Source organism: Lonchura striata, chromosome 15 (assembly GCF_046129695.1).
Source record: "Lonchura striata isolate bLonStr1 chromosome 15, bLonStr1.mat, whole genome shotgun sequence".
Taxonomy (NCBI): Eukaryota; Metazoa; Chordata; class Aves; order Passeriformes; family Estrildidae; genus Lonchura; species Lonchura striata.
This window is the reverse complement of record NC_134617.1, coordinates 16,811,333-16,831,374: the sequence shown is the minus strand read 5'-3', so window position 1 is coordinate 16,831,374 and position 20,042 is coordinate 16,811,333. Positions and strand designations below refer to the sequence as shown.

Here is a 20,042-nt window from a genome sequence, read left to right as displayed (position 1 = left end):
GAGTGGTTTAGTTACCATAATAAATAAAGATTAATGAATGTAGGCAGGGATTATGAAGGTGATTAGGACAGTAGATAACTTGTCTCATCAGAGAAAATTAAAAAAAAATTTTTAGCCTAGTGAGAAGATGGAGAGAGTACATGATTTTAGTGAGCATGCTTGTTCATAAAATCACATTTGTTGGGGGTAAAACCAAAGAACTGGAAGGAGCTATTTTGAATGAATAATAGCATGGCTGCCTACTAAATCAATGTAAGTGGATCTTCAAAGTCTTCTTGTTTTTTACAATGGAAGAATAAATTACAACAAGCAAGTTAATGAAATATCCTACAGTAAGATTCCTGGCCCTTTAAAGCTTTTTACTTTTGATTTCTTATAAAGTAATGAAACTTTTTAAGATTTTGAGCAGAAAAGTGGAGATAAGGAATCAAAGTATTTTTCAGAATAGATCCCACTGTGGTTATTGAAAAGATTTTGTATTTGGAAAGCATTTGATGTGAACATCTTGAATTTCAGTGTTTCAGTGTTTGTTAGAGGCATTTCTGCCATCAGAGGTTTGCTGGGTAACAGAAGGTGCAGCACTGGTCCTGCCCAGCCTCGCTTCCCACTGCAGGCTCCCTGTGGCATCTCACTGTATGCTGAAGTGCTCAGCGCCTGTGGTGCTGTTGGGAGGTGTTCTGGAACTTCAGCCAGTCCCTTACCCAGGTGCTTGGCAGTGAGACATCTTCCAAACGGGGCTCAAGAGGGAAATTTCTTTTGGGTAACACTGGCAAGGCTGTTTCTGATTCCCTGGAATGCTGATGGCTACAGCTCTGTCTCTGTATCTGCATGTGTGCATGGGGATCCAGGGAATTCACTGTGCTCTCCTGTTGTGCGTCTTCTATGGCAACTTTACATAACGGACCAAAAATTAAAGCTTAACATTGAGAAGTCTTAAGCCTGTGTATAGGGTTTAAGGTAAGAGAAGGAATGAATGCTTTAGCTCAGGTTGCAAATGCAGGGGAATGAGCCAACTGATTCAGCTCTGTGTCCTGCTTCATTCTTCTAAGTGAAGGGTTCTTCAAAACAGAACAGTGAGATGAATTATGAAAGGCTAAAACAGTTTCTTCAAATGTACATCACAGAGGATGTCTTGCTTAAGGATTTCCAAGGAGCAGGAGGAGGCCAGTTGTGGAACATCTTGAAGTAAATACTGAATTCTTGGAAAATTCAACTTCAAAATTCTATTGTGACCAGTTAGCTAAATTTCTTGGAAAGGTACAATGAGTTCTGTTGGTTTCCTGCAACAAAGTTTTAGGAGTGTGCCACTTCGAAAAGCCATAACCTGGCTCTGAGGAAGCTCTGAGGTGGCTCTTGACAAACTGTAGGAGTGTTGTAGACAGTATATAGATTTAATTAAAGACAAGATTAAGGAATTATCAGAAGCTTTTGTTGCCATAAGTATTAAGTCCAGTGTTGATATGTCCAAAGGTGGTGTGGGGCCTCATTCTTGAGAGCAGAAAGCCAGGACGGCCTGCTGTGACCCTGCTGGTGGGTGTTGAAGGTGGCATTATTGGTGAGATAGGACTTCAGTATCCAGAGCAGTAGAGATTTGAAACACTGATTTCCTGCTTGCCTTCATTTGGTGGGGAATGGCAATCTCTGGGGAAGTGTATGGGATGCTGTGAGCAGGAGGGAATGGCCTGGTGGCCCTGCTGTGTCACTGGTGCTGCTGACAAAGCAGCCTGGAGCCAGCTCTGAGCTGAAGTGCAGAAGGGTACGAGGGGATGTGTGGGCATAAATCCCCAGCTTGGCAGAGGGGCAGCAGTGCCAGTGTGTCCTGGCCTGCCCTGCCTGCTGCTGTGCCCTCCTGTTCGTGGTGGCATGGAGCAAGTTCTGTCCATGGTCATTGTGTTCCACACTGAGAGCAGGGGTTAATGGTGCTGCCTGAAGGTGTTGGCACACCCTGTGGGCCTGGGGGAAATAGACTGGAAAAATGGGAATTTTCTTTTGATGGATTGAAGTCTGACCATTTCTAAAATGGGCTTTATTCCATTAGATTTCATTCAATTCTTAGTGCTTTACTGATTATAGGACATGATCATAGGATGGCTACTGTTGCCTCTTATTTTCTCAGGTCTGTTTTATTTTCTTTCCCTTCTAAGGTTATATTGGAAAAACAGACTACTTGTGTAAGAATTTGTACTAGCTTTATAATCAGAGTCTCGCAGTTGGACTCTTTTCCACTGTGTTACTTTAACTCTTAAAATCCTTCTTCAGAGTGGTTGTGTTACCTGTGTTCAGTGTTGAAAATGGGAAGATTGTGCTGGATCCCCTTGGAACTGCTGAAGTGCACACACAATGCAGTACCTGCATATTGAGTCCAGGCCAGAGTGCCCTCTTGCCCTTTGAATCCAGCTGAAAGAACTACCCCAGGGTGCTTTCCCTTTATAAAAGAAGCCTGAAAGTCAGCTTCCTTTAACTGGCAGAAATGTATATATATGCAACAACTTTAAATATAATCTGCTTTTAATTTTGGGAAGCTGGTTATCTTTTGACACCCTGACAAGCTGTTTGAAACTCACTAAATCTTTTTAAATCTCTTGTTAAAATAAAAGGGAATAGCATTTTATTTTAGGACTGGCTTGAAAGGTTGCAATTTAAGAGATGGGTAGAGGATAATTTTGTCTTTTAACTTTGTTAGCAGTTCCTGAGATTCATATGAAGCAAGTGACCTCTTCAATGAGTTATTTTAAATAGAAAATAAATGAAAACAATATTTTGGGAGTTGAAAATGTGGGTATTTTATATATCAATAAATAAGGAAATATTTGTACTCAGTTTTGGTTCTGACATATCACAGAATGGCCTGGATTGGAAGGGACCTTAAATCCATCCAGTCTCACCCCCTGCCTTGGCAGGGGCACCTTCCACTGTCCCAGGCTGCTCCAAGCCCCAGTGTCCAGCCTGGCCTTGGGCACTGCCAGGGATCCAGGGGCAGCCACAGCTGCTCTGGGCACCCTGTGCCAAGGCCTGCCCATCCTCCCAGGGAGGAATTCCCTCCCAATATCTAACCCTACTCTGTTTGAAGCCATTCCCTTTTATTATGTTACTTCATGCTCTTGTAAATATATATCCTTAAATCCTGAGGTTGACAATGGACTTCATACTTGTAATGATGACTTTTATTATTAGCCTGTTCCAGAAGGAATAAAGAAAGAGCCATGTCAGCTGTGTTGGAATTCTGTAATCTCCTAGCTGATTGAAGCTCACAGCATTGGTGGTACATCATTTCTCACCCATCTGGAAATCTGGAGTTTTTAACCCATGTTAAAATAATGAGTTGTGTTCCCCAGAGCTGGGTAGGGGATAGCTTTGGGTTGATACTCAGAGCTGGCCTGTACTTGGACAGAAGCTTTTTTGCTGTGTCCCAGTACAGAAGTAGCATATTTTTATCTTAAAATGTCGTGTGCCACTCTTGGTTGTATTATTTAAGATGATGGAAGGGTGTTACATAGGGGGGAGCATTTGAACAAAATCAAGTATCTTGGTGTGGTTGCTTGGGCAGGCTGGCAGCTGTGCTTGGGCTGAATTTAGCTGTGATGGTGTAGGGTGCCTGAGTGGGAAAAATTTCCTGGGCAAGATATTATGCATGGGGATGGTTAACCCCAGGCTCTCCAGCTGTTGGCATTTCTGAGCAGTTAAAAATAAGCTGTTAAATAAGTAGAGCCTCCTGGGACCGCATCAGGCAGAGATTTTGGTGCAGCCCTTGCCCACTTTGGTGTGGGGAACTCCATGGGATTCACTTTCAGCTGTCACTTGTCAAGCGCTGGTGGAGGTTTTTTAGTCTCATCTTAGGCTATTTTTATTTTGGCATTTGGCCACATGGACATTTTTTCATACAGGTTTTTGGGAAGCCTCTGAAACAGCACCTAGCTATAGCAATCTGCTTTCTGGTCATCTCTTGCTGCCTGCAAATCCCTGACCCTGAGGCCCTACTGTTTCCTAAACTAAGTCCTAGCTGTTCTCCGTGTTTCTGAGATTCAGAGAGATCCGAGGATAACAATGTGGATTCCAAAACTTACTGTTATGTAGGAACTGTGGTACTGGAAGCTGGCCTGAAAAGTGAGGGAGAAATCCAAAATTTACTCCTCTGACTATATGCAGACATTACTTTCATGCTTTGTGAATGCCTTCTGGAGGAATTGCTCTAGCTGTGCAAAGTGGCCTTTGCTTTTCATAGTTAACCAATGGCATTGTTAGCATCTGAAACCCAAATTCTTTGCTCCTGCACCAGATGCAGCCCCACAGGCTATGAAATGTTGAAGCGTTTTACGAAGCGCTGCCTGGCTTTGAATTCCAACCAGGGCATATCCAGCCAGGTCATCGCTCCGAGTTGTTTACGGTCCCAGGAGCTGTGGCAGCTCGCTGTGTGTTTACAGGGCTTTCTGCTGCTTTCTGCTTAACTCCTGCACGCACACAAATCAAAGCTTTTGCTCAGACTTTGAAAGCATCAGAGCTTGGCAAATGCCTGCAGTCCTGAAAAGGTGTGCTGAATTTACCTCTCCAGAGAATTCTGGCATGCTGAAACACCTGTACAAATGGAAATAAGGACCAAAGTGATTTCCCAGCCCTTCCTCCCTGCACAAAACTCTCTGCCCCAATGCCATGAAGTAGCTGTACTTAGAGGTAGCCACACGCAGCATTAGCTGTCAGCCGTATTTCACAAAGGCTTTGTTTTAGAGACTCGGGCTGGCTTAGGATCCTTTCCAGTGGCTGATGCTGTGCGGTGCTGAAGCCAGCCCCCGCTGTCCCCCCATGCAGGTGACCTGATGAAGAGCGCGTCGGGCGAGTTTGCGGATGACCCCTGCTCGTCGGTGAAGCGCGGCAACATGGTGCGGGCCGCGCGCGCCCTGCTCTCCGCCGTCACCCGCCTGCTCATCCTGGCTGACATGGCCGACGTCTACAAGCTACTTGTTCAGCTCAAAGTTGTAAGTGTGGCCCTCTGCTGTGCCTGGCACGCTGGGGCTGCTCTGCCAGGTGCCCACCGTGTGTGTGAGACCCTGTGGGGCGTGCACTGGCAGCAACTTCCTTCTGCAGTGGGGAGGGTCTGGGGGTTTTTGCTCTCAGCAGAATGTGTGCAGTGGGCGTGTGTCACTCACTTTCATACTCACTGTCAGTAGCTTTTGACATTGAGCTGCACTCTGTTCTGAACTTTTAGTACAGAAACTAACTGAGCCCTGGTCTGCAGCTGCAGGTGAGAGTCAGCCCTTTCATCTTACAGAATTTGGCTTTCTTATAACCAGTACTCCTTTGCAGCTGCTAGGGATGAGTAGCTTCAGCAGGCTAAATAAAAATGAAAGTGGACTGTTTGAGGAAACCTTTCCTTCCCATGAGCAGCAGGGTGGGCGAGTGCTTTGTGCAGAATTTAAGTGAAGTGACATTGGATACTGGGTCTTCCTTTGCAAACAAGCTTTGAGGACTCTCTTTGTGCCCTTTGGCCACTGCTATGGCCCTGCCAGGGCCCTTGATTCCTTCAAGCTCTTTCAGATGTGTGCTTTTGACTGTCTCTGATAGCTGGTGACTGTGAAATAGTAGCTAAGCACTGTATCCGATTGGCCTTTAAAGTGTCTCTCTCCAAAAAATAACAGGGGGCAGAGGAAGATTGCTTTCTCTGACTGCCATGAAATACATTCTGAACTACCTCCTGACCTGTGGACTGTATTGCTTGGAAAGATATGTGAATATATATTCTTTTAGGTGGAAGATGGTATCTTGAAACTAAGAAATGCTGGCACAGAGCAGGACTTGGGTATCCAATACAAAGCCCTCAAACCAGAAGTGGACAAGCTTAACATCATGGCAGCCAAAAGACAGCAGGTATAGTGTGGCCACTTTCTTCTGTATATTAATTCTTACTTTTGTTTTCCATAATAGCTTATTGCCCTTGGAAAGTGACTATTCTGTTAATACTTCTTACTTTATTTTTTTTTTACATTATTGCTGAGTACTTTGTTTTGCTCTGCCATGTTAAGGAACTGTGAGTTTGTCTGGTGAGCAAGAAAAGTGTGCTTGGCTGTAGGGTGCTGCCTCTGATGTAATTTGTTCATAGTTGCATTTGTTTATGTCAGTGTTTTAGTGCCTCAATGACATGCTGCTGCCCAAGAGCTGCACTTGAGGACAGGGAGCTGAGATGTGTCCCAGTCCTGGGGCACTCTCCTCTAGACCCTGTTGCTGTTGTGGTTTACACACATGGACTGATCATGTCCACATGCACAGGGAGCTAAAGCCGTGGCTGGGCTCAGCTACAGCTTCCTGAGAAAGTGAGTGATGCTGCTCACTGGCCTTGCGCTGAAATGTCCATTGGAGGAGGGGTTTAAATTCCTGTTTGTTGTGGATATGTTCTGTGTTTGGATAGCTTGTGCTTAGCCTTAAATTGCATGTGAAATTTGTTTTGTTCAACAGCACTGGTGTGACTCATTCTTGAGTAGTTAAGTTTTCAGAAGAAAGCAGAGGTGTGGGCAGTTTAAGTTATCAGAAATAGCATAATTCTTTTAAAGCATTTTTTGCCTCTTTGTTCTGTAGATATGTACAAACCAAAACTGCTTAAGCACTTCTGACACTGCTTGGGTTGTTTTTTTTTTTTTTGTTTGTTTGTTGTTTTTTTTGTTTTTTTGCACAGATTTGTTTTAGAAAATAAGCTGGGTACAGTAAAAAAGGGATTGCCAGTTAGTTATGAATCTCAAATCTGATTGCAGTAAATGGGATAGGGTTGTGATGGCAATGCAATAAATGCTCTAAAACTGCTTTGTGATGGATTGTTCCACACTATGGGAAGTGGTTGTACAAAATCTGTAAATCTCTGTGCCTGCTTGGAGTGCCCTGCTTGCTCAGTGTGTACCTTACAGAGGTCACCTATCGCCCATTCATTTTAGAGTCTCTGACAGAATTTTTTCCCCTTTTCTCAGTAAGGAAGTCCTTGTCTTCATTTTCACTGCCTCTTTGTTAGATTTAAGAGGTAATTTTGAAATGCTGCTGCTGCTAATAACTGTAGTTGATCCTCCTTTTATAAACTTACTGCTTGTGCTGGACTCGGAGGCTTTATCTGATCATGGTGCTCTGTTCCAAAACAGGTGATGGTGCTTTAGAGAATTACAGCACAGAGTGTTTGGGAAAAGACTTATGGACTTGCTCACTAATCTTGAATTAGTGGTAATTACAGTCATTGGATTAATTTTGTCTCATTGGAGGTGAACAAGAAGTTGAATGAGATGATATATTTGTTCTTCTGAAATTAAGTACCCGAGTCTCTTGAGGAGAGTAAATGCCATCTTCGAGGTGTGATTAAAGAAAACATTCTGGTTGTGAGCCTGCGAGTTTAAATTAAAGATGATCTTGCTTCTTATCTGCAAGTGCAAGACAGGACAGTTTTTAAAATGCTGGCCCAATTCTGCAGAGGAACAAAAAATCCAACGTCAGAGTTTGAATTGTGGCGTTGTGAATTGCCCTGGAGTGTTGTTGTTTTTTGGCTTTATGAAGCTGTCGTGTTTTGCAATTAGTTGAGATCTTAAAGCTAGGAATGCTCAGCAGACAGATTTGAGGCAAAGAACCTGCCTGTCCCTTGGAGGTGAGGGGAGACAGTGTTTGGATGTTGAATGTGGACAATGCTCTCAAATGCCTTTTTTCCCCTTTAATTTTCCTAACAGGAGTTGAAAGATGTGGGTCACCGCGATCAGATGGCGGCAGCCAGAGGAATCCTTCAGAAGAATGTGCCCATCCTGTACACGGCGTCCCAGGCCTGCCTGCAGCACCCCGACGTGGCTGCCTACAAAGCCAACAGGGACCTGATCTACAAGCAGCTGCAGCAGGCGGTCAGCGGCATCTCCAACGCCGCCCAGGCCACGGCCTCGGACGACGCTGCCCAGCAGCAGGGCGGGGGCGGCGAGCTGGCCTACGCCCTCAACAACTTCGATGTGAGTCGGAGCCTTGCTGGGAAAAACCCCTCCTGCTTGTTCACCTGCCTTGTTAGCCACAGCTTGCTTTTATTGATATTACCTGGCAGATCATTTTCTACTGAAGTGCAGCAAGTTGTAGGCAAAGTAGGCTTTTTTTAAAAAAAGCCATTTTCCAAACAAGGGTTGATGGAATGTAGAAAGTTATATATGTGGTTCTTGGTGATGGAAGGCTGTCAAGTTAAACTAGCTCTGAAATAGCAGTTAGCCTACTGCTACATTAGATGGTTTGTTTGAAATTGATTATTTCATAATATATTTATGTAATGTATTCTTGGAGGTGACAGAAGTGATTTATTAAAAGTGAATCATGTATTTGGGATTGCTGAAACTACCTCTTGAGAGGAACATGAGGTGGGAAGTTTTAATATGATCTTTGGTTGGAAATGAAGTCATTTCATACTGATAGGTTGTACTGATCTGTCATGTTCTTTATCTTGCATTCATCACGTTGCTGAGGACAGTCATGCATTTTTACTGAGATCGCTTTCCTTTTGAAGCCAGGATTCGGTGTCTACCTGATTCAGCCTCTGAATTTTAAATACTGTAGCACTAATTTACTCTAGAACTTTATTTAATATTGCAAAGCCATCACTCAAAAGGCATTTAATAGTTGTGGTTTTGCCAGATTTTGCTCAGTTTCTCCTTTTTGATCTTACCACTCTCGTTCCTCACTTTCTGCCACATGTATTTTGCCAGGATAAAGTTCTGATTGAATTCTCCCTGTGTCTGATAGGAAGTATTTTCCCTATGATCTCTTGGGTAACAAGAGGATGTCATGGCTGTCTTGATCTTTGTGACTAATTTCAGTTTTGAGTTTGCCTTTCTGAAATTCCATCAGGTGCTCAGTAAGCCTTCAGAGCATGCCTCAGGTTAGCCCCAGTGAGCTGCAGGTTCTCACAGGTGCCTGTGGGAGGGGAAAGCAGCCCTGCAGCAGCAGCACCACGTCAGGGGCTGGCAGTGAAGAAGCAATTCAGTGCAAGTTGGTGGACTGGCTTGTACGACTCAAACAGCTAATGGGATTTCTGATAAATCACCCTATTTTATTATACAAACTCTCCAATATACAGCTGCAGACTACTTTTTGAGTATTGCAGTTCACATGAAGCTTTCTGAGCTTTTAATTCCACTTTGTGAGTCTCTCTAATAGCAGCAGTGCCTGATCAGCAGGCCAGCTTCACGATAGCTTTGTCTCATCCCTGCCAAAGGAGGCTGACAAAACAAATGTGTTGAGGTTCTTGGCAGATGTTATCCGTGCACTTCATTTCCTGCTACTGCTTGAGTGTTATTACACTCCCATAATAGAGGCTTTGAGCACACATGCCCTCAGATATTCTAGTGATGGTAAAATATGAAATGGCTACCAGAAGATAACAAGCTGATTGTTATCTCTCTTTTTTTGGTGGTGCAGTTCTGCAGTGGTAGCACACTACCATTGTATTAGCCAATGGCTAAAAGTTTCAGGAAGAATGAGGAGGGAATGTGTTGGAGAGCACATGCCATGTTCTCATCCTGCTGTGATGGCTGCATGGTTACTCTGTAGGGATATGAAGTGTGCTGGTGGCTGGCAGAAGGAGGTGGCTGTGACATGGCTGCTGAGGTTAGCTTGAACACAAACTGGCTGAAAAAATTCCCATTTCAAAAAGCTTTGGGGCTTCTTTTAGAATTACAAAATTCTGCCCCTGAGATAACCCAGCCTAACCCTAAACAAACAACCAAACCATGAAATGGCCAAATTATTTTTTCTTTATTGAATTAGAGATCTGTTTAAACAAATCACCTGAAAGGACTCAAAGGTGATAAATCCTGTGCAGTTTCTTCCTGGGGAGCTTCCGTGGATGGTGGTCTTGGCCCCTTGAGAGCAGATGCATCAATGCTGCTGTTTCAGCCCTGAGTCTCTTGGTCCCTGAGCTGTGCTTGCTGACACTCTGGCAAGAGAAACCTGTGGTAATTTTCTGCCGTGAAGAAATTGATTTCTGTGTGGTTTGAAACCTTTATGTAGATGTTTCACTTGAAGAATTTTTGAGAACACAGTTGTATATACCTGCTTAACACTGAAGAGAAGGAAGACCGTGCAAAGTAGGGCAGCAGAACACAATACATAGAGCTAATTTTGGATGTTTGTTTTCTTGTTCATGATGGGATAATTATATCTGACAAGTTAACTGGTGAAGGCCTGTCCAAATTGACATGTCATTAGGAAGAGTTCTGTACTTTGAACCTTATTTTTGCTGGCACATTTGGTTTTTGCCATTCATATAACAAGGTTTCGTATGGCCAAGTTTTGTTTAGCTGTCAAAGCAGCACAAGAAATGAGTAGCAATATAATCTGCTGGGAAACCTCTTAGTAATTTTACAGAACTACTCATGAAAATCCTCCTCAGTGCCAAAAGGGTGTCATTTGCCTCTTAATGCCTGATCAGGGGGTTGCTCTAAGTGTTGGTTGTGTGCATGATTTAACAGTAATACACTGCTTTGATGCCTTAGAGTGGCTACCTAGAACAGAGGCTAGACAAGATTAAGAGAATAAAAGTGGATATTTATTGAAGGCCTTCTGTAGATATACCTTGGGCAGTCAAAAAAAACCTCATAGCGGGGGGCCACCCCCAAGATGGATGATGGTCACGGATTTTTCAGGTAATTATAAGTTTGGTCAATTTACATATCAGGGGTTAATCCTCCAATTACACTTTCAGGTAATGAATTAATTTACTCTAAGCTTGCCCCCGCCACCCCAATTCACTATTGTTTATGTCTCTCAGGTCCTGAAACAGTGAGATGTCCTTGAGTTTCAGGTCCAGGGAGGAATTGGTTTGTCTGACCGAAATGCAGACAGTAGCTCAGACTCTCTAAGGAGTTTGAGTTATACACTAAAGCACTACAGAATTTGAAAAATATAAAAGCTGAATCCTAAGGTATCACTTGGGCCAGTGACTGATTCGCAGAACTTTTTCTCTTGCTAGAAACAAATCATAGTGGACCCCTCGACGTTCAGCGAGGAGCGGTTCCGGCCGTCCCTGGAGGAGAGGCTGGAGAGCATCATCAGCGGGGCGGCGCTCATGGCCGACTCGTCCTGCACGCGCGACGACCGCCGCGAGCGCATCGTGGCCGAGTGCAACGCCGTGCGCCAGGCGCTGCAGGACCTGCTCTCCGAGTACATGGGCAACGTGAGTACCGCGCTCTGCTGGCTCCCTTGGGAGCTGTAACTCCATAGGGTCAGCTAAAATATGGAATTGAAGTCATGTCCCTCAAAGCTGGTTTCTTCCCCTTAGCTCGGTGCTGGTGAGGCTGCACCTTGAGCATTGTGTCCAGTTCTGGCCCCACAGTTTGGGTAAGACATTGACACACTTGAGCATGTCCACCATATCCACACTTCCTTGTCCAGAGAAGGGCAACGAGGCTGGTGAGGGGCTTGGAACATAAGTCCTGTGAGGAACAACTGAGGGAGCTGTGTTTGTTTAGCCTGGAGAAAAGGAGCCTCAGAGGTGACCTTACCACTCTCTATAACTTCCTGAAAGTTGGTTGCAGTCAAGTGGGGTTGGTCTCTTTCACCAGGCAACACTGACAGGGCGAGAGGACACAGTCTTAAACTGCATCAGGGGAAATACAGGTTGGATATCAGGAAAAGGTTTTTCACAGAAAGAGTGATAAAGTTCTGGGATGGCCTGCCCGGGGAGGTGGTGGAGTCACCATCCCTGGGTGTGGTTAACAAAGCCTGGATGTGGCATTTGGTGAGGGCTAAAGGGCACTTGGCAAACTGTTGTTAGGGCTGGGTTGGACTCGATGATCTTGAAGGTCTCTTCCAACCTGATGATTCTGTGAATTCTGTTCTGTCCCAAATAGAATTTGAGCAATAACAAGTAGTCCTGAAAGGTTTGTCATGAGGTGGGATGAAACCTTCTTAAATCACCAATGATACCTTAAAACTGATCTCTAGTCTTCCAAACAAATGTTATCATCATAAAGTGTTAATTCCTGGGCGCTGCTTCTATTTCTTTTATGACTGTTGACATTGTTTTGTAGATAAAGTCAAACCTCGGTTTACATAAGGTAACTGAGCTTATGCAAAAAGTTGTACTTCAGTTCTGTTGTCTCTTGGAAACTTTAACTGTGTCATCTTTGTAAGCAAAGCATGAATTGTCAGAATCAAGTTGATTATTGTTGCTGCTATAATGGTTTGAGTAGAAGTGATGTATGAAGTTAAATATGTAGTAAAAAATCTGAGCGCAGTTTGGTGCAAATACTGGGCTCGGAGCAGTTCTTTTCCAGTGTTTAGGCACTGAATGTGTGCACAGTGTCTGAAGCCTGAGAGTGTTCCTACGGTTGGAGTAAGTGTCATGTCATCCGGATGGGCTTCTGCATTTGAGGGCATCATGGTGTAATATTGGACTTGCTTCCCCTCCATTGCCCCTTTGCTCTTGTTCCAGTGGGTTTTAAGCTGAAGAACTTGCTGTGTTCAGAGGTGAGATCAGGAAATCGTAATTAAATGAGACTATTTATAATTGTTAAACTTCAATACTGTTAAAGCTGATTGATGAAATACAGTTGCAGAAAGGGCAACAACTTAAGCAAACTGTGTGGCTTGTAGCGCTGTAGCAAGTCAAATTGTCTGAAGAAATCTTAATGGGGGGGACTCAAAGTCTTATTTATGGTTTTGAACTTGTTTGAGGTGCAACTGAGTTCAGCGATACCTTTTTTAGACAGTAACACTTACTTAGGAATGTTGCTGCATCAGTTACCTTACCTTCAAATCTTTCAGCCGAAGTGATTTCAACATAGAGCAAAACTGGTCCAGGGGCTGCCATGTGTGGGTTGGAGTGGTGGAATTTGGAGAACAGATGCAGTGTGTAGTAGAGAGAAAGGAAAACAAGATTTCTGTTTACCAAAGAGAACAAAACCGAAAGGGAAGTCTGATGTAGCCTGCGGGCTGAGCTAGGTATTCATGTAGTCTGTCTTAATTGCTTGTGAAAGTAGCTTGTGCTCAGCATTGACATTTTGTAGAACTTCAGACTGCAGCTGGAAAGCAAAGCACAAACTTGTGCCACTCAAAACTCCTTTGAGCAGGGTGTTTTATGAGTCTGTGAAGCATCAGCAATAATCCCTCAAATGTGCTGCTGGATTGGATGGAGCCCTGTCAGCACGATTCCGAATGGAGCAGCCACCAAAGTGTAATTAAACATGTGCAGGAGGTAAATGCTCCGTCTTGCATGGAGGAGTTGGTGGCATTTGTCTCATTGAAAGTTGGTCAAATAGCCATGTGAGAGTGCAGAGCTTTGACTTCCTCTCACAGCAATGCCTGTCCTCCTCCTCAGCCATATGCTTTTGTCTCTGATAGGCAAGTTAAAGTAATCACTCTGAGATGGGAAGAATGTATTCCCTCTGTTATCTCCTTTGGCACATTGTGAAATTAGTGGAGCATACTGCATTTTTTAAAGTCACTGTTATGTTATGATTGTAGACAGTGTAGTTGGGGAAATGAGATTAGAAATTCAGTGAAATGGAGTGGAAAAAGCAATTGATAAATTATGGTTAAAATGTGGGATGGTGTGTAAAAATCCATCCTGTAAACCCCTCTGTGATTAAGCTGAAGAATGACTAATAGTTTGGAATAATCTAAACAGTGAAAATGGTTTGATACATCTGCAGGAAGAGTAGGGATGTGCTGACTTAGAGTAGTGGCAGAGGAAATGTCATTTAATGTATATGTATGATATACCCACAGCTCCTGGGATGCTTTCCTCCAGTCTCCCTTTGAAGGAGGAAGTGAATTGGGCATTAAATCTGTTAATTGCACAGCACTTGCAGTGCATCGTAAATCCTATCCAAGTGCTAGAGTAAGAGGTATTTATTGGCCAAGTGTAAAAATTCAGAGAAGATTGGATGAGGAATAGACTGGAAAGGCTGGAGCACAGGACTGTCTTGAGACAGATTTCCTTTTTAACATTAAATGTCTTCTCTTCAGTGACTTCCTCTAGCTTTCAGACTTTCTTTCTGATCTCTGGCAATAGCAAGACTTTTCTAGGCAGTTTATAACTCAAAGTTTAGTGTTTGGAGCCAGAGTTTAACTGTTTCTCTGTGCCTGTCCTTGAAGGTCTGTAAGTCTGAAAGCATTGGCAGCTGTGTTATGGAGTGTGGCAGAAATTTTTAGCTGAATAACAGGTTTTGGCAATAAACTGAATTGTAGGATCTCTTGACCCTTACTGCATCTGCTGGCAAGGTGATGAATCCTGTGATTATGCCCTTAAAAGAAGGCCAAGATTTGCTTGTTCAGTAGTTTGTTACAGAAGTTTGAATCCCCTTTTTCTTAGATTGGTGTGTGTATGATTTCCTTTTTCATCTAGTATGACTTCTCTTGCCATTTTCAAGAGCAGCTTGGTCAGACTAAATCTTTTACATTAAGGCCAGCATCGTGTCAGATAGTGGTCGGTAGTGGGTCCTCAAGCAGAAGGACAGGAACAAGGGAGCTGTTTAATTTATCTTACCCCAAGTATCCCCCAGTGTTGGCAGTCTGCAGCTCAGACACTTCTGACCTTTTGGACTGCTCTTGAAAATGGCAAGAGAAGTCGTGGCTAGTGGCAGGAGTCTGTTCCTGTGGATGAAGTGAGATGGGCTTTCATTACCTGCGTCCACTGAACGTCATCAGCCACTTCATCACCTAGCCTCTTGGTTTATAAGCTACGTTCTTTGAAATCCCAACTGTTCATCCCTTAATTGTAGCATTTGATTCTCTGGCTTTTTCCCCTCCTCTCCCACTTTGCCTGGGGAGAGCTGTTTTCCATTATGGCTTTTGCTCACTTCTCACAATCCAGCAGAAAATAGTTTTCCTTTTTAAACTTGCATTGCAGATCCCTCCTGGATTCAAATAGCATGGATGCCTATTTGCATTTGGGTTTTATTACTTGGAGTAAGCTTGATTCTTGCTGCTGGTGCTGAATGGCAGAGCTGGGAGGGGAAGGCCTAAATTCATTATTGATTCTGAGTAGTTTTATGAAAGCAGCATAGTCCAAGGTCTTGGTTCTGGGATCAACTGCCTGGAATGTAGTAAATTCACCATGTCAGTTGCAGCTAAGTTTGTAATATAACTCACAGATGGCAAGACTTAGTTCTTTGTATGATCTGTGGCAGTCAGGCATTCTTGGTGTGTATTTTATTAATTAAACAAAGAAATTACAAAGCATATTTGTCTTTAGTTGAACATCAGTTCCAGACTTAGGCAGGGCAAGAGGGCAGAGTGAAGCATCGAACTGAATGATGTCAAGATTAATAGTGCGATCAATGAAGAAGTTGGTAAGAAATATCAGAAAATACAGTGGAAACAGTCTTTTGGGTCTAGCTCCATGGTCTTGTGTGGGTACATGTTGACCTGTTCCAGTTTTCTCCAAGTAAAAAGGATGAAGCTGTGTATTTTTTGACGCTGCTACCAGTTTATCCTGGCATTGCCTTTGCACTGGCAGCTGGTGAGATTCCTCTCCCACTGTAGATACAGCCAACATCTTTTCTGTTCTGTGCTACTCAGCTATGCCTCAAAAGTTAGCATAACCCAAATGAAAACTGCATGAAATGCATTTAAAAATGCCCAGTGGGCTGGCAGGTGAAAAATTTCTCTTTTACAAAGAAAGTATGTCACTGGCACAGGAATCCACAAACTTGGTTGTGACAGGTGCATGCTCTGTGCTGTAACCCTCTGGGTGTCATTAGCACAGGACTTGGGCAGCTTGCCTTGCTGTCATCTCTGTGTTACTCGTGGCAAACACTGGATTTGGTGCCTTTGAGGCAGAGCTTTGAAGGGGTTTGGGGTTCAGCAGGGTAGAAAGCACAGACCATGCCCTGGAAGTGTAACCAGCAGTTTCCAGTGTGCTCTCAGTGTGCCCTGAACTTGCAGATGACATCAGTTACCTGACTGATGTGTAAGACTGGAAATAAAAGCTTCCTTCAGCTTTTGACAATCCATTTTTACTGCCTGGTGCAGAAGCCCTGAGGGCTGGGGGCAGCTGGGCTCCTTTCCATGAGCCGGCAGTGGTCAGAGGTGTTCGGCTCTGTTTGGTTTGCACAGGGAAGTGCAGAGAGCTCTCATTTTCAGTCTACTCCGTACCCCATCAATTTCTAATGCATTCAGCTCCCCTTTCATGCACACACCACTAACTCAGCCATGTACCAGCAGAAACATTGTCAGGAATTGTAGTTTGGCGAGTGCGGAATGCGGACCAGAGCCCCATTGTGTACCACATGCTCTTGTACAATAAAATCCCTTGTTACTACATTTGGAAACGATAAATCATGTTACATAAAGTAGCCTGACAGGTCCCATTTCAATGGGAATTTTAATGCTTTCATATTAACATTCTGACTGTGTCCTTGACTGTCTGGATTGAATTAGAGGTGCTTGGCAGCAAATGGAGAAAAGCCACTGGGAGCTGGTTCAGAGCAGGCATTCCAGGCACACATCACTTCAGGATGGCTTTTTATTTTCCCTGGTTTCCATCTTCTCTTTGGCCTCAAGTGCTTGAGCACCACGGCAGGGTCTGTTTGGGGGTGGGGATTGTGTTTCTTTTTGTTTTAGATTTTAACCTGACCTATGCTGGTATGACACAACTTCAAGGTGAGGGAGGTGGTTGAGCCCAGGCCCTGCTCTGCCTCGGGGAACTCTTGCAGGCCAGAGTGGTTTGGATCTCAGGGTCCCCGGAGAAGGTCCCAATAGTGCTGGATTTGGACCTGGTGGACCCATAACTTGCTAAATGCTTAGTTTGCACCCTTGTGTCTGTGTTCAGTGCAGTTAGGGGAATGTAATGCTGCACACAAGTGCTGTTTGCTCAACCTTAATTGCACTATTTTGTTTTTCTTTCCTAAGTGTCTCTGAACATCTCTGATGCTTTGAAAGTGATTGGGCAGGAAAGTGCCTGGCTTATCTATTCAATATCTGCTGGGAGAAATCATTTGTCTTCAGAACTACCAGCAAAGGATATTTCTACTCCTGACACACTTGCAATTTACAGAATGGAGATGTGTTTTCATGATGAATTTGCCTATTAATAATGTTGATCCACAGCTTTGCATGCCCATCAAGGATCCAAGCTTGGAAAGGAGCATGTGAATTTTCACATGACTGTGAAATTCATTTATAGCAAGTATCTATATACTGAAAGGGCTCTTGCATAGCCCTTTTAATGAAAGCATCTGTTTCTGTGGGAATAGATGTGAATTAAAATGGCACACTGATCTGTGTTGATGATAAAGATGCTGATAAAAATTCTGCCTTGAGATAATCTACACCTTCTTTTTTAATATTGTTTGTCAGTTTAAGATGCCTGAATGCTGACGTGATGGATGTGGTTTGAAAGCCTGGATGGGTTTTCCTGTCATGGACTTTGCTGCTCAGTAGAGAGCTGTGCTGTTATGCTGGGCCCTAATTTCCATAGACATTATTGCTTTGACAAAAATTCTTCTTTTAAAAACAGAACATTTCTGAAGTGATAAGAGTTTTAAGTTTAATGCTTACAGGCTGCCACAGCGTAAATATTTCAGCATCATTGGAATGAAGCCAGATGAAGATGGTGAGAACTTCATACTGTGTCAGTCAGGCATTTTTGGGCTACAGAATCAAGCTTCCAGGTGTTCACCCAACACCATCCGGGTTTGAGACTTCAGTGTGGGGTTTTCAGGAGATGTTCTGGCACCTTCTGTTTCTTAGGGAGGAACAGAAGCACTTGTGGAATTTAAGAGACATTCTGAAGAGTCCAGCTCATGCAAAGTTCTGTACACCTCGTGATCTTTGGGTTTTGAAGCTCTTCAGAGTCTTCCCTGTCACCACCAGTGGTTTGCCTGAACTTGTCCCAGTGTTGATGTGGAAGCTGTTCTAGAGACCCCAAACAAGTTGATGTGCCCAGCCCTAGAGGGGAGGCATGGCAGCACATCTGGGCTCCAGCTGTGTGCCCTGGGTGGGAGCACAGGCCAGTGCAGCCACTGATGCCAGTGGCACAGCTTGCAAGTCCTGGATGCTTTTGCAGACCCAAGACAGTTTTTGTGCTGTGCAGATGCATCTTTTAAAGAAGCATATGTCTGGTTGAGTGCCTCCTGAGAGAATCCCAGCAAAGCCCAGCACTCACACCTCAGGTCTGATTTCAGTGGGAGTCTCTTGAAGTCTTAAATCACTTCTGTGCTCTATCCACTGCCTTCAGCCTTTGCTGTTTGTTTGGTGCAGAGCTGCCAGCGAGAACTCTCTTAAATTTAATAGATTTGACAGCAGCTGGGACTTCTTCTGAACTGCCTCGTACAGCAGAACTCACCCTTGCAGCCTTTCCATGCTTTGCAGCATTTTTGTTACAGAGTCCTAATGTATGTAAAAGAAGGAAGGTGGCTGCCCTCACTTACAGTGCTCACTGCAGCCAGCTGTGCAGCAGAGCTGAGCTCTAGTGCTGGCTCTGAACAGGAATTGAGTCCTGTGGATACTCTGAGCGGCTGTGAAGGGTCCCATCTTACCTGGTCCCTCCTTTCCCCCCTTCACCCTTTGCTTTTGTGTTGGTGAAACAGCTGGGTTTTCCTTGCTTGTCAGGCATGTGTCCATCTCCAATGTTAACACATTCTGATCTTCTGATAATGCATTATAAATCTCGACCTTTCTTAACATCATGTTGATCAAATAACATTTAAGATTGGTGCAGGAAAAACCTGCAATAATAATGTGTACAGATTTGTTTGTGATATGGAGGTTGGCATTTTGCAGTGTTTTATTTTTGTTGAACTCTAAATGGTTTTACATAAATATACCCTAATGCTGCGCATAGATTCTGCCTTAACTTTGTCGTTTATGGCTTAATTCATTTGAATTCTACTGTTTTGTAGGCAAATATTTGAACTTTATCTGTCTACATAAGATCAAATATGTAGTCACCCCTAATGCAACTCCATTTGGTGATACTTGAGTAGTCTCTCAAAGTCAAATTCAAGGAGTATGGATGGAATGGAGCATGTAAGTTTGCACAGTGACTGCTGATCTGTGGATAAACAGTCTTTTAGCCTCCAGCAGGATCATGCTCTCAGTGTGCAGAAGTATTACACACACAACTGGGCTTTTCAATTCCTCTCGTTGGAGGAAGGAGGTGATGGAATTATTACAAAGCTGGAGTACCACAATTCTTGTACTGAAATGACATACTTGATTCTAAAGTCCTCGACATCTCCTTTTTCTTTTGCCTTGATCTAATACAAACTCTGGATGAAGGTCCATCTGCAGGATGGGATTCAGGAGATAATGAAGGGAGAGAACAATCATGTCCATGTACACATGTGTCCATGTGACTGTGCGGTACCACTTGTCCCCTCTCTAGTGCACCCATGACATGCAAAACCTGTTGTGCTCTTTCATTTTTTTCCTTTCCAGTACCTCTTCGTCTTTTATACAGCTCCTGCTGCAAGCATTAGAGGTCTTGATGGAAACTGGGATATTCTCTTCTGGATGTGGTGTTTATTATCCAGACTCTGCTCTTGCTTAACCTGTTTTATCCTGTGTAAGAAAGCTGATGTTCTGTAATGCTCTTAATGTGTGCTGGAGCTTCAGACCTCCTTTGTCCCAGAAAGTCAGCAGAATCAATACAGAATAATTAGCATTTGTGGCTTATCCAAATAGTGGAAGCCCTCTGGAATTTAAATAGAGGCAAAATAGTGACTTAATCCTTCTCATGTCTGAGAAAAGGATGAGGCTTAAGCTGTATCTTGGAACACTGTTGAAATAGAGGAGGGAACTTTGGCTTCCTTCTGGCCTACACAGGGACACATTCCTTTAGCAGGAGGGATAGGAGTTTGAAGGGAAGCAGCAGAGCCAGCTTGTGTATGGCAGGGTTAAAAATCTGCTCAGGCTATGTGAAAACACTTCATGACTTTGGAGACTGGATACTCAGAAGTTATTTTTGCTGAACAGGCATTCTAGAAGAGTTGTTTCCTTACAATAAGAGTAGCAAAGCCAGAGGCTGATAGTCCAGGAGCTGCCTTGCAGAGGTGGGCTAAAAGGTGCATTTTTCTCAGCAGCAATTAAAAAAAGCACTGCCATTGAGCCAC

The 20,042-nt window shown here is 43.7% G+C and overlaps 1 protein-coding gene across 1 annotated transcript in view; it reads left to right on the top strand.

The window, feature by feature from the left end:
• Positions 1–20,042, top strand: part of CTNNA1 (catenin alpha 1) — a 116,930-nt gene that overhangs the window by 20,575 nt on the left and 76,313 nt on the right. The window contains exons 4-7 of the mRNA XM_021544869.2: positions 4,804–4,970; positions 5,740–5,859; positions 7,686–7,952; positions 10,955–11,158. Coding sequence (XP_021400544.1) covers positions 4,804–4,970; positions 5,740–5,859; positions 7,686–7,952; positions 10,955–11,158 — 758 coding nt within the window. The remainder of the gene's footprint in view (positions 1–4,803; positions 4,971–5,739; positions 5,860–7,685; positions 7,953–10,954; positions 11,159–20,042) is intronic.